Source organism: Rhea americana, unplaced genomic scaffold (assembly GCF_003343005.1).
Source record: "Rhea americana isolate MKP2758 unplaced genomic scaffold, rheAme1 scaffold_18, whole genome shotgun sequence".
Lineage (NCBI taxonomy): Eukaryota > Metazoa > Chordata > Aves > Rheiformes > Rheidae > Rhea > Rhea americana.
In genome coordinates, this window is record NW_028185927.1 from 7680499 (window position 1) to 7694466 (window position 13968).

The window sequence follows — 13968 nt, forward strand, 5'->3', positions numbered from 1 at the left end:
ACTCTCTCTGCTCTAAGGCGCAAGAGACAAGACTATATGCACCTGCATGTGGCCCTACAGAATAAACTGTAGTTTTGTTGGGAGGAGGTTGCATTTGATGAAATCTCATTGAGTACATCCTTTTTCTAGGTGCTGTAATTGAGTGGTCTGTATAGCAGGACATATTTAGTAAGCATGTCATGCTTTTAGGAAGCACTATAAATCTTTATCCCTCTTTATAGGTTTGCAACAGTGAGRTATGACCAGGCATCCAAGAACATTAAAAACCAGTTTATGCATCTGACCAACTACAGTGTCAACAAGAAGAGTGGAGATTATGTCAGGTACTTAATTGGAAAATGGAACCTGATTTCTGGGGATTGGTCAACTTACCTGAGCTGATACAAGGTTGGTGGCRGTCCTCAAGATAGACAGTGGTGTGACCTTGCTTGTTTTGTTTATTTTAGCTGTGATGATCCTGAAGTAGAGGATTATGGAAACAAGTGGAGCATGAGTGCAATGCTGAGGTACTTAAAACAAGAGGGGAGAGACACAGCAGGTCAGTAGAGATCTTGTTCTTTTGTTCCCTTGTTGGATCTTAGCCATCCTCCCAGTGAGAATGTTAAGAAAAGTCAGGGAAGAACCATAGTGAGTTCCATTTAGCATCAGAACAGGGTGGAGGGAAATGTTGTTCCTTATAGCTAATTCACTAGGACTGTGAACTTATACTGTATCCCCAGAGATGAGTCCTACCCTTTCCCTTTTGCAAATTATATTCTGAGACTTTCTCAGGGTGTGTTTCTTAATATTTTACCTACATTTCCCGTTTCTTAAGGTCATCCCATCCCTTCTAAAAGCTTCCCTCCCTCTTCTGCTCCCATGGCCTGCTCAGTCTGATGAGTGACCAACCTCTGGAGAACTGTGCCAGTTTGAATGACTCTTGGATGTGGTATCATCTTTCCATGGCTCAGGTTTTTGCTGAGTGTTTTCACTTCAGTCTGTGTTCATATAAAATAGCTCCCTCTTCCACACCTTTGCTGGGTCTGCTTGGAGTAAATGCATCTGCAGAGCAGAATCAAGGTTATAACCTTTCTTAAGGGATAAATTACMTGTGATACTGAGCACTCAGTAACACTAACTGATAGCAGCTATGCCCATCTTGTGAGTGTTGCCAGGGAACACTTAGATGATGGAGGAAGGGGTTTGAATCTGGCTTTCAAATGGAAGTAGGTCTTTTCCCCATTGTGTGCATGCATGGCTATCCAATCACTTGCACCATACATTTTCAGTCAGTTGTACACAACTGGTTTTTTGGTACTGTTTTCCCTTCTAATCTGAAGTGTACAATATACACTCTTATGACTAAGTAAATTGTTGAGCAATGTGAGATGGTTTCACTGTAAACTGTTACAAGGCTTCTTGCACCTTTCTCTGATGCATCTAGTTCTGGTCATAGGGAAGCAGAATGCTGGCTGGAGAGTGCTGGCCCTGTCTGAGCTGGCAAGTTTTTTGTGCTCTGGGATGTTTATGTGCACTCTGGCATGCTCATGCTTCCACTTAGTTCTCTCTTGGCACAGAAGTTCACATCTGACTTTGCTTGCATTTTCCTTAGCATTTGTTCAAATCCCTGCATGTCATCTTCAGAACTTGAAAAGTAGTAACTGTAGGGTTAAACTGAACTCCCTGGTTAAGTGGTTTGTACTAAATGTTCTTTGGGACAGGGATTCCTAAGGGTCTGCACGGRTTTGTTGGAGTTTTTGATGTGTTTGCTTGCTTTTCCTTTAAGGGTAAGGGAGGGTGCTACCACCCCTACTAACTTTGTAGACTAGAACTCTAGTGTCTGTTCATTCCCTTCTCTCACTTCTCTATTATTTGCCATTGAGAATAGAAACTAACAGTGTATTGTTCTTTGTACTGCATGACTCATCTCAAGCCCAGTRTAGGATCCAGGTCTCCATCTAATGTGTATCTTTTCTTACCTTTTGCTGCCTGTCTCAGCTCTGCTTCTTTGTTCTGAGCTCTGTTTACAGACTTRCATAGGAGCTGGAGAGAGCTTCCTTGCTGCAACTGCAGAGTGCCTGCAGGCCTGGGTCCTGTCACCAGTCATATCACTCTGAAATGATCTGTAAATCACAGTTGGGAAACAGTTGCTTTAGAGGAAGGTGCAACATTACAGAACAGTTAATTCATAAAAGTCCACAAGAAAAACTTATTTTGTACCTCAATGACTTTGGCTTGTACCCTGTAGTTTGAGGGTTTATCTCCTAGTGCACTCCTGTTTAATCCTTCCCGATGGTGTGATCGGACTCCAGCTGACTTGTGCTGGTGTGCTTGCCACATGTGCCTGCCTACTTGCACTATACATGTACTCACTTTTATTATACTCACTTGTGAGCATTTTTGCACTAAAATACTTACGTGTGTACATGCCTGCTTGCATGGATTTCCATTTAAACATCATGGCTTGTTATCCATAGGCTCTTACGTGCTTTGGTTCACAAGGCTATGTTTCCATATGCGTATACTCATGCTTTTCTAGATATTCTGTACTGCTTCTCAGTCTACTTTTTCTCTCCCCCCCCTCCTTGCAGCATTAATGGCCAACGTGGAGGACCTGATTATCAAGACTGTACTTTCTGCTGAGCTGGTCATTGCCACAGCCTGTAAAACTTTTCTTTCACATCGTGGCAACTGCTTTGGTAAGGAACTGCGGGCATCTTTGTTGATTAGCTCTTAAGTGCTGTTTGCAACTTCCAGCTTTCCAATGCTACAGCTAAATTTTGATTTCCTTTTGGAAGGAGGTGTGATTTTGCTTTCTCTCGCTGTAGGCCTCTCTGAGGTTCGGGGGTTTCAGGTTGAATCACCTTTGCCCATGTACCAGTGTCATTCATCAGAGTCTGATGCTAGAAAAGGGGATGATGAAAAGGGATCTGRGGGAGTGCTGGAAAGTTAAAGTAACAGTCCCACTGGTGCACTTGCAAAGGGTAGCCATTTTAAACATCCCTTCAAAGCATTTAATATTTACTGTTGGGCTAGATGGCTCAGTGTAGTGCTGAATTACTGTATCCTTTGTCTGAGGACTAGGGAGGATGGTGCAACAAAGTGCCTGGAATTGCAGTGGTGGTAATACTTCTGGGCTTGTGCTTATGTGAGAATACCACATGGCGGCGTAAAAGCCTGTTCCTGATGGAAGCTGGATGCAAAACAATGTGCTGGCAAAGGGTTTTGAGAACTCACTGGCAGCAGCGGCTGGGAAGAGCTCCAGAAAGCAGCGGCTGGTACCACAGTGTACCTTCTCCTGCTTTTCAGTGGCTGCTTCCCAACCTTCCCTAAAGCGGCCTCCTCCTGCTGTTAGCTGCCCTCTATACACACAAATACACGCACGAGGTAGGAGTCTTGGAGTAGGGGAAATGAATCTATAAATTAGSCTCAAATAGTCAGTGTTTAAACCAGTGACCAAGCTTAGCTTAGGCTATCATGTTTTTAGGTATTGAGAGGGAACTTATATTTAAACTGTGACAGGTAAATCTGCTTGTGTGGTCCTTGCATTGCACATGAGTATTTACAGTCCTGCAGCTTTCCCCATGCTGACATGAATGCTGTCGTCACTGGATTCTCAGGGTCATGAGACACAGTGAAGAATCCAAGGAGGAGCAATGGCTAAGATGTTATTTGATTATCTGACAAGCTAGCACTCTGTCTGGCCTTAGCTTCTCCTGAACGACTCTGATGCCTTCTTTCAGAGCTGGAGAACCTTGGCATTGATGGGGATTTGTAAGTTAGATGATTGCTTCTAGTGAAGTAGCAGTTTAGCAGCTATTCCAAGAATATCAACAACTGGATTTTTACAGACCAAACCAAAACAAAAATACAAAAAATACCCAAACCTTAACTACTTCTGTTTTGCTTCTCCCTTTTCCTCTCTGCTTGTCTCTAGTTTCTTCTGAGCTGCTTATGTGGAAACTAATGTTCCTCATGTGTTTTCTGCTGGGCCTGGCTTTGAGGTTATCCCACTTCCTGCTGCCTCCCCAGGGCTGTACTAACCACCCTCTCAGATGCTCCCCCACAAATAAACTGTTTTGTTCCATTTGTTTCAGTGTAAACATGAATTAAGAGCTTCCCAGGAAAGAGAGCTTAAGTAGGAGCCACATTGTTTCCCTTGGGAGCCAGAAGCATTCCCAGAGCTCTCTACTTTCTGCCACCTTCCCCCACAATTAAGTGGTGGTCCTTGTCCCAAGGATTTAAGCTGCCCTTGTCATCTTGTATGGCTTATTCTTCATCCCTGTGTCTTTTTCTGACCTTCTTTAGCCTTGTCACTTTTAACCCTATTGTAAAACAGACATTTTTTTTCTAGCATGAAATGTTCAAAATGGCTAAATTCGTAACTGTTCCTGTGAATGAGTGCAGGGAGAAAATAGAGTGAAGATTTCAAGGCAGCATGTAGAGCGTCCCAAGAGCCTGCTTTTGTTGTTGTTGGGGTTTTTTCTCTCCCCTCTACTGGCCTGTGAACAATGAAACTGCATGTGTGCCCAGAGAAGATGGATCATTTAAAAAGAATCTCGGAGTTCTGAAACCTATAGCTCAGATTCAGATACAGAGGAAGGTCCCAGTTGGAAAGTCCTAGAACAACATGAATAACTTCATGTGTTTTCTACTCGTCTTTGTAATGCTTCGGGGGTAGGGGGGGCAGGACTCCAGCACAACTGCCACTTTTTTTTTTTTCCTAAAAATTAAATCACAAGTTCTTATTTGTTTAGATCAGGCTGCCCACTTTTCTTTCTGTAAYGGTTTAGATCTCCTGCTGTGGTGCTCCGTTCCTTTCCCAAGTGTTCTCTATGCTGTTTTTTCAGTTTAAAGSAAGAGAAATGTAATGTCCTAATTAAGACTATAGGGAGAATTTATGGAAGAGAATATAATTACTTGAGTACAAACCTGGTAATAATCCTGGGACAACTGTGTCATCCCCTTTGCTTTTTAAAAACCCACAAACAACAAGCTAGCCAAATAACAGTGGAAAAAACACTGTTCTTTCTGATGAAAAAGTATTTATTCCTTTGATTTATATTGTTCTTCAATTAATACTTCTGGCTCTCAATCAACTTAGGAAGTTGGTTTAGGTCTGCACAGGGATGGTCATTGGTCCACTTGTGCACTATTTCTGAACACATCCTTGGCTTTTCCTTTTGGTAGCAGAGTTCTTTCRAAGACTTATCTTACCTGAGTCTGCCTAACACAGCCCATGATTCAGTCATGTTTCTAGACAGGTAGGATGTGGTCRCTCTGGGTAAAGGAGAGAGGAGGAAAGTCTGGTTGTATTTAAAAGGTGGGGGTGATGCTCCTGTATGGACCCCTTTCCCCAGTCAATGTGGAAAATGCTGATCTTCTGAGGTCAGAGCAATACAGGAAAAAATGCGGTTATCTGTTCTGAGGGGCAAAAGAACTATGATGAGTGTTATTCCCAAGGAAGCAAAGGTACACTAGTGTGGGAACAAAAGTGCTCAGAGGATAGTGATCAACTTGTTAGTTTTTTTTGACCCTGAAGGAGAATACTGCCTTCTTCAGAGTCTCTATGAAGTTAAAAAGATGCAGGATTCTGGCAGCACTGGTTAACTTTGAAGGTTACTGGGGATTTTGTGCACTCTGTGCATGGCTTTGCAGAAGTGACTAAGTGTGAGCAGGAGGTGGGATGGGGATACGTATGCCCAAGCTTATTAAAGACTGCATTGTTCTSTTTGCTGGAGTATGCACTTCTGGGTGGGTTAGAAAAGGCAGTGAGGTCTGCTCGCAGACAGTCCCCATCTCCCTGGGGTAGTTTAGTGGGGGATGGAATGAAGGCAACCGGGTGCAGCATTTGTGCCAGGACCCTGTGTGGCACCATTTTCTCTACTTACTGAAACATGACCCTGAAGAAGCAGTAGAGCAAGTCCCCTGTTTCATTCCCAGCACAAGTTAACACAGCAGTAGAACTGTTAAGCTCTTTTGCCTTCAAGAGGGCAAGATAGAATAATTTGCAYGCCTCTAGATCCCACCAAGGAAATGAGATCTTATCAATTGTCTGTAAGTACCTGAATGGAGAGTGTCAAGGGGATGGGGCTGAACTCTTTTCAGTTGTCCCTTGTGAAAGGACCAAAGGCAATGGGCAGAAATTGAACCACAGGAAGTTCCGCCTGACCGTGAGGGGGAATTTCTTCCCTGTGAGAGTGACGGAGCACTGGAACAGGTTGCCCAGAGAGGTGGTGGAGTCTCCTTCTCTGGAGATACTCAAGGCTTGCCTGGATGCAACCCTGTCTCCCATGCTCTAGGTGACCCTGCTTGAGCAGGGAGGTTGGACTAGATGATCTCCAGAGGTCCCTTCCAGCCTTACCAATTCTGTGAGTCTATGAAATAAGTTTTACTCAGCTGCTCATGTGTTCTAAGACTGAACTGGTCAGGCTTATGCTTCTAATCACATCTACATCAAGATGGTGTAGAGCAAGCAATAAACTATTGCACATCTTGTGTGGTGCTGACCTGGAGCTAAATGCTTATAAAGAAGTCTTAATTTGTATCTAATCACCAGTCCTCAACTATCTGCATTACTACTGTTTGTGAGCATTTCATTTTCCTAGTAGTAGCAGTGGTCCTGCCTGGGAGAAAGGTAGCGTTCYGTAGCATTGAACAGTGCTGTCCTGCTCTATAATGCATTTTACAGAATATGAAAAATTAAGATTCTTCAAGAATTTATCTGCAGGTTCACTCCACATGAATGTAGATGAGTACCTGCCTGGAGACTCTTGGGTCAGCCATACATATAGCATACACATATCCTGTCTCTTTTCCTGGTTTCATAGATCACATGAAGAGCAGAATAGGTATTCCGTATATTTGCTCTTTTTGAAAAGGATAATCCATTTCCTTTCTTCTTTTTTTTTTTCCTCTTCCATACTACTAGGCTTTGCTTTAAAAACAGCATATGAAGATGCTGTTTTGAGTCTGAAAAATGTTGTTCTTACTGTCCTCTGGCCACCCTCAGATTCAGGAGCCCTGTATATTTCTGGACAGTCCTCTAGATAATCATAATGTGCCAGTGTAGGTTTTATAATATACATGTATCTTCGAAATGGAACGAAAATGTCAGCTGAGTCTTAGGCATGAGAAGAGTTTGAGGGATAGCTCTTCCGGTGACAACCTCTGTAGAAGCAGATCTTTATTCCTGCCCAGTTTTCTCTACCCATCACTTCATAGCTCTGGATGGTACCTAACTGAGTGTTGATTTAGTGCCCAGAGCTCAGCTAAAGGAGTCAGCATCCCTGCCGCTCCTCAAGCTTTTTAGTTACTTTAGAAAATTATTCTCAGCTTGATAGCACCAGTTTCTTTAACAAGTTTTCTCAGGGCACTGGGGCAGATCTAGGAAGAATGCACCATTCCATAAACAGCAGTAAAGAAACAACCAGCACTGCTAACTTCTCAGCATCAGTGGACTTGTGTTACCAAAGTCTGTATCAAAATTGGTTTCTTACCAATACATCTTGTGCTGCTATTGGGTCTCACAGTGACATTAAGGACCTAATAATATGGAAGTGGACAGTACTGGTGTATGCTTATGTCCTGTACTTGCTGGGGCTAAGGCTGTTGGAGTTTTGGAGTGAAACTTGTTAATACAGGAATTTGAAATCAAAAGAACATTGGGTAATGAAGTCAGGAAACATGCTATCTTTCTCCCTCACCTCATGTACCTACATATCTATGGAGACTTATGGCTTTCATTTTGTTTTTTCTGAGCTTATTTATTCTATGAGGAAATCATAAAACATTGTTTGTGATACAGACCATTGCTTGTGGCTCAGTTGCTAGTTTTACAGAGAATTTACCAAAAGGGATTGCCAGTGCCATCTTTGATGGGACTGTAACTCAAACTTGTAATATGTGGTAGTTTACCAGAAACAAAAAGCTTCAGAGCATGTCTGAAGCCTTYGTCTTATTGCTTAAATAATGACTGAAAAAAAAAATCTATGGGTGAACTATTGCTGTTAGACTTCAGCCTAAAGCTAGCACTTCTCTTGGGAGGACTGGGAAGCTCTGTCAGCAATGACTTTTCTACAAGAGTGAGAGGGAAGTGGCTGTTCTTGCTGAGTCTTGGCAACAGSCAGTACTTTCTGATATAATTTCAATCTCTTTGGCAAACTGCAAGAACGAAGCACGTCTTTGAATTGTAGTAGCAAGGAGAGGGGAGCAAGGAAAGGCACTGCAAAAACGTGGGGTCTTAGTTTCTTCCATTCTTTCCTTCATAGTAAGTGTTGCGAGATGGGCTGTCATAAACCTACCATTGGCACCATTTGAGAAGAGAGTCTAAAACACATTTCTGTTCCAGTCATTCAGGTTTCTTTACCCTCCATACAGAGGGAAATGGTATTCTTACTGAAGGTGGTAATTGTAGAGGATACACTTCTGATCTTTGCCATGCTCATGTAATTGTGCATCTTTGTGTTGCCTCCATAAAAACTTGAACTTTTATTTATTTATTTTAAAAACTGAAGAGTGTTCCCCCTGCAAAGCTGCACTTTCATTTGTAAATCTAGATGGTTCATTTTCCAAATGTGGAAAGGGTCAGGGAGACATTTCTAGGATAGTTTCAACTATAAGCAATTAAACTTCTACTTGTGTTACAGTACCCGAGTCAGACTTGAGAACCCCTTTGGGCCAAGGTACCCTGTATAGGTACCTGCAGGGCTTGATGCAGTTGCCAGAACTTGGATCTTGCACCRCTTGAGATGTCCTGGGGTAGCAAAGACATCTATCTCAGGCTAGTGGATATGACTTGGGATGTATGGAAGACCTGGGTCCTGGTGGTATGTCAGTGGAGGCCAGCTAGGAGATCCTAGAGCATTGCAGATGGCACTAGATGCCTGAGTTTCGCAACTGAATTGAGTCAAAAGCGATATCCCAAAGAGCTTACTGCCCTAATAAACAAGACAAACACAAAGGAAAGGAATGTCTAGCAGCAGCAGCATGGTCAGGGGACAGGGCTATCCAGTGTCAAGAAGTTTCCCAYATGTGTTTGTAAATGAGGACAGTTGGTGAATAATTAGGACTACTGGGGTGGGCAAGAGGGAGGTTTAAAGAACAAGTGAATTGGAAGGGAGGAGAGTGTGGGAGGGAGGGGATGAGAGACTGAGCAGCAAAATTATTAGCAAAGGTCTTACGAGGGGCAGAGGGAGGGAATGGCCAGCAGCAGAAACAGCAGCTAGTCAAAACAAAATGCTCTGCTTCCTGCCTGGGGATGGGAGGTCACAGGCCCACTCATTGCTTCTCTGCCTGGGGGATGAGCAGCCTGCCCACCAGAGTTTGCTAAGCAGTGAGAGTCACAGCTCTTCACTTACCATTTCAAAAGACAGTCTCATGTTTATTATTAAAGTTACCAGAGATTTCTCTTGTTCAAAATGCTTTGCTAATGTTTACACTCAAGATCTCCACCTCCTCCTTTTTCTTCCACTGCAGCCTTCTTAGTCAGGGGAGCGAGACAGCCAAATGTAGATTCAGCCTCATTTCTTTGGAGTGAACCAACTGCTTAACTCTGCTGTTTTCCTTCCCACTCACTGTCTGGCTACAGGCTTCAGAATAGTGAGCAGGCAACGCTTACAAATTCTGCTGCCATTTCCTCCCCTTCCAAGTCCCCCCCACAGCTCATTAACAGCTACATGAGCTCTCACACAGCTGTCTCCATAGGAAGATCTTGTCAAGCAGTCCAGGTCTCTGGAGCCAGCATGAATGTCAAGCAGGCGACAAAATGCTGTGGCCAGAATTTAAAGAAAGCAACATGGCAAAGAAATTCTTCTGCCTTCACTCCAGGCACTAGGGAACTGGTTAATTCTATGGAAATCCTTCTTCTCTGCCAGTACCCAGTTTTGAAAAATGTGCACAAGTTGCGCTCATGAACACAAACGTTGTTTCTTAATGCTGAGAAAGGGAATTGTATTAATGCCAACTTCTTATTTACAATCTTTGTGTAGCATCATCTTCTTGCAACTCTATCCCAAAATAGAGAATAGTGTTATATATTRAAACAATAAAATCGGTCCTGGAATGGGAAGCTGGCTTCAATCTGACCTGTGTAGAGCACAATACATCTAGCAGACATAATATATTATGAGTGAGAGACATTTTAGAAGCTAAGGAAAAAATATTTCTSAAGTGATGTCTTGCAAAGTGGCAAACTGTCAATAAGATAAAGAGTTATGGGAGGTTGTCTGTGTAGAGGGAGCTGCAGAGGAGAAGACTCTTCTATGGAGATTTTGCAGAAAAAAATCAGGAATAAAAAGGATAAAGCTGATGGTTGAAAGACAGAATACTGTTGATATGTACCTGGAACAATGAATAATAGGGATTAAAAAGCAAAAGGAGAATAAAATTCTGTTGTTTCTAGGATCCACTGAAAAGATTAGGAGGACCTAGTGTGCTTGTGTCACTTCTATGAGGAAACAGAGGTAGCTGAGTTCTGACATAACTGAAGTTTGTGCATGATGAAATATCTGGTTTTTCTATTTTTCTTTGATCCTTCTTTCTCCTTCAGAATTTATTTTTCTTTATGATATTTTCCTAAGACTCATTTTCTGCTTCCCTCTTTTYCCTGCAAACAGAGTCCTTTTAACCTTGCTTCTGAGGGAGTGAAACTTCCCACTTGTGCAATGTTGTTATTTATTCACTCCTAGAGAGTTCACTGGATTTTGCATAAATAAGATAGAAATGGCCTGATAGAGACCTGTGTTGGACGCTACCTGGACATTTAAAGGTATTGTAGTTGAAGTTGCTGTTTGCTGTGTTTTCAGAACTGTATGGTTTTGATGTCCTTATTGATGCCACTCTCAAGCCCTGGCTGCTGGAAGTGAACCTATCCCCATCGTTGGCCTGGTAAGTGATTCCCAGTTTCAAAAGAGTGAAGGGCTGGGACTTYAGTGCAGCAGTTGCTGGATATGATTGTCTTTTGAAACTTGTGGTCCTGGGAGGATATGAGGTCCATGAGGCCTGCAGAGTATCTGTTCCACTGTTAAGAGCTGACAGAGAGGATAGTCCTTTCCTTTCCCTTTCCCATAAACAGACTCATTGCAGAAATATGTTTTGAAAGGACCCAGTTGGGATTCCATTTTCTTTTTAATTATTTCTCCTCCACAGTCCGTCATTGTTGTTTACACTTCATAATCTCCCATCATAGACAAATTCTGAAACTCTCCAGACCATTGTGTTGGGTTTCAGTCTGCTTGGCCCAGTAGATGCTGTAAGATTTTAGAGTCAAAACACTGTTCAGGCATTATGCTTGACTGGAGTACGTAGATGCATGCTTGGGCTCAGATTCTTGGTCTAGTACTTTCTCTAGCTAAAACTCATGGTGTGAGTGTTCTCTTGGCCCTTATGCTGACCTTGAACTCTAATGAAACTTCAGGATTTCTTTTTGTAGGGGTTCAGACATGTGTTTTCTGAACTACAGTTTAACTTTACAAGAGTGTAGAGGCATAATACAATTTGTAATAATGTGTCTGAGTAATATCTCCAAGGCATTGCAATATTAATCAGTTTTAAATTATACATATATTCATGGAATAATTGTATCAGACACTTCTGTTGGTCTTTCTTTCTTTATTCTGCATACAAATTCTTCCTATGCACACTCTAAGCTTCCGCAATACCTGTTTTGCTTTTAGGTAAAATGAGAGTATTTCCATGACATTTAATTTCCTTGTTTGTTGGTTTGCACTCATATGCATAAATAGTGAATTATTTGCATTCTTTACCTTTAAAACTAACTCACATTTGTATCCTTTGCTCCATTTTTTTTTTAAATAATTGCCAGTCTCTTTGCCCAAGTTGTTGGCATCTTTCACTTTGCTGTAGAAAAAGGCTTGTTTCTCAGCTGTCAGGAAAACAAACTTTACTTGTCTGGTCTTAACTCTATTCGTTGTTGTTCCCACTGGATAGAATTAAGTATGCTTCCTGTCTGTCCCCACTATCTAATCTCTCTGTATCTATCACTTTCCCCTATCATTTGTTCTCATCCATCAGAGCTAACCCAAATACTTACAATTTTATGTGGAAGAGACATAGGTAATGGTAGTTTTTAATAATTATATGACAGAAACCTCCGTTCCATGAAATGCAGTATAGATGCATTCAGAGAAAATGTTTCTGGCCAAGCAGAATTAAAACAAGGCTGCACATGTTGAATTAGAAGCGTAAAGCTGCGAAAATGGGTAAAATCAGTAGATACCATGTTTATAAACAGAAATGGGTTAATCTGTTGCTGTTTTTTACCATGTGTGTGTGAAAGTCCCTTACGTGCTTGGGTGTTCTGTGATGCCTGTGTTAAGGACTAATGCRAAGAAAATACATTGGAAAGCATCCTGGATATTGATGCAATCCTCTCATTTTATACTAGGTAAGTAATTCCTCTTGTCCTTTTTTCCATGTGGGGATAGTGATGCTCCTTTGGATCTGAAGATCAAAGCCAGCATGCTCTCAGATATGTTCAGCCTTGTAGGTGAGTGTAACAGAAAGCTGCATGAATATTTGAATATTTACCTCATTTAAAGCCAACAAAAGGTATGTTYGAACTGCATGTTAGACAGTGCTTGGATAGCTATACAAAGTTATGAGATTGTAATTTCTAATGTAATAAAGGAGAATTCAGATTAAAGAGAGTAGATGCACTTAGCATGGGGAAGTTTTATGTGGTCATTTTGAATTCAGCCTGTGAATAATCCCTCTCTGTGATGCTTAGGTAATATGAAGGGTCTCTAGTTTGGTATTTGAAGATACTACTCTTTTTTTCTTGTAAAGAGGTGACTCTCTTAAACAGGCAGCTTCCAAGCACTTAGTYGTCAGAATTGATATTTCTGCATTTTTTTTAGGGTGAATGGCTGGTAAGACTGTGTGGATTGTAGCTAGGCTCTGTAGAAGTGGAGTCAGGATGGTGAAAGCTTCATGACTTTCTAGTACACTGTACCTTTTAGGCATTCCTAGTATGTCTTGGTTCAGTTACTTGGGCAACTTACCTTTTTTCCTAAAAGAGAGAGAATTGTCGTCAAGTCGCTGCTCAGTTGTTTAAGGAAGGGAATATACTTCTGTATTGCTATTCATCAACCCATCTTATTGATTTAAGTATTTAGTATTTGAAGCACGTTTTAATTTTATTCCAAAAATGTAATGTAATGTGCAAACTTTGAGATTAAAAAAAGTCAGACAAAGAAAGGAAAGGCATCCTTTTAGGGGCTTGGGCAGAGACAGGAGGGTCATATGTAAGCTGAAATCATTAACAGAAGTTTTAGGTTTATATTTCAGGGCTTGCCTGTCTTTAAAAGTTCTCATGTGACTCTTGATCCTCATAGGCTTTGTATGCCAGGATCCAGGCCAGAGATCAAGCCGGGCAGTTTATCACTCATCTGAATCTGTCAGGAGAAATCCATACCAGAAGCATCAGGTAAGTGTCTTCAACAAGCCAGAACTGAGAAGAAAGCAAGAAAGCCATTCTCTTCCAGTTTGGCTCAAATGTGAGAGAGCCAGTGAATGAATGAGGTTCTCTGGACTTCTAGATGTAACTACAAAAGAAGAGACTCAGTAGATGCAGCTGAGTTGTGGGCATTTCAGCCAATTTCATTTTGTTGTGGGCAACAAGCTTCCAGAGCCCTATGGCTTTATGAATATRCTTGAGATCTCTTTCCAAGCAGAAAGTGCTTTTGCATTTGAAATTTAAGCCTTCTTTCTGCTTTACTCCTGGAATCTCTCCCTTTCTCTTGGTTCCTTGGACTGAGGCCTCACGTGGCTCACTGTGACTGTCCATTACCTTTTCTGTTGAGAAAGTACTTTCTTAGCACTGTAACGTTTAAAGACAGTTGTTCCTCTATCTCCTTCTGACTACCAGACGAAGCCCGTAAATATTTGTGATGGTGGAGCACCCACAAGTGGCAGGGAGATCCCCTGTTTCATTTGGATTTTCAAATACATTTCTCACAGGGAAAATAG

General features: G+C 41.8%; 1 protein-coding gene across 6 annotated transcripts in view; it reads left to right on the forward strand.

Annotated features, from left to right (window-relative positions):
* TTLL5 (tubulin tyrosine ligase like 5) overlaps positions 1–13968 on the forward strand; it is a 129533-nt gene that overhangs the window by 21282 nt on the left and 94283 nt on the right. For 5 of the 6 annotated variants that reach the window (XM_085301773.1, XM_085301772.1, XM_085301775.1 and 2 more), the window contains exons 9-14: positions 222–323; positions 447–538; positions 2571–2678; positions 10785–10866; positions 12426–12487; positions 13335–13426. In XM_085301773.1, coding sequence (XP_085157899.1) covers positions 222–323; positions 447–538; positions 2571–2678; positions 10785–10866; positions 12426–12487; positions 13335–13426 — 538 coding nt within the window. The remainder of the gene's footprint in view (positions 1–221; positions 324–446; positions 539–2570; positions 2679–10784; positions 10867–12425; positions 12488–13334; positions 13427–13968) is intronic. The other variant, XM_085301774.1, reaches the window with a different exon arrangement.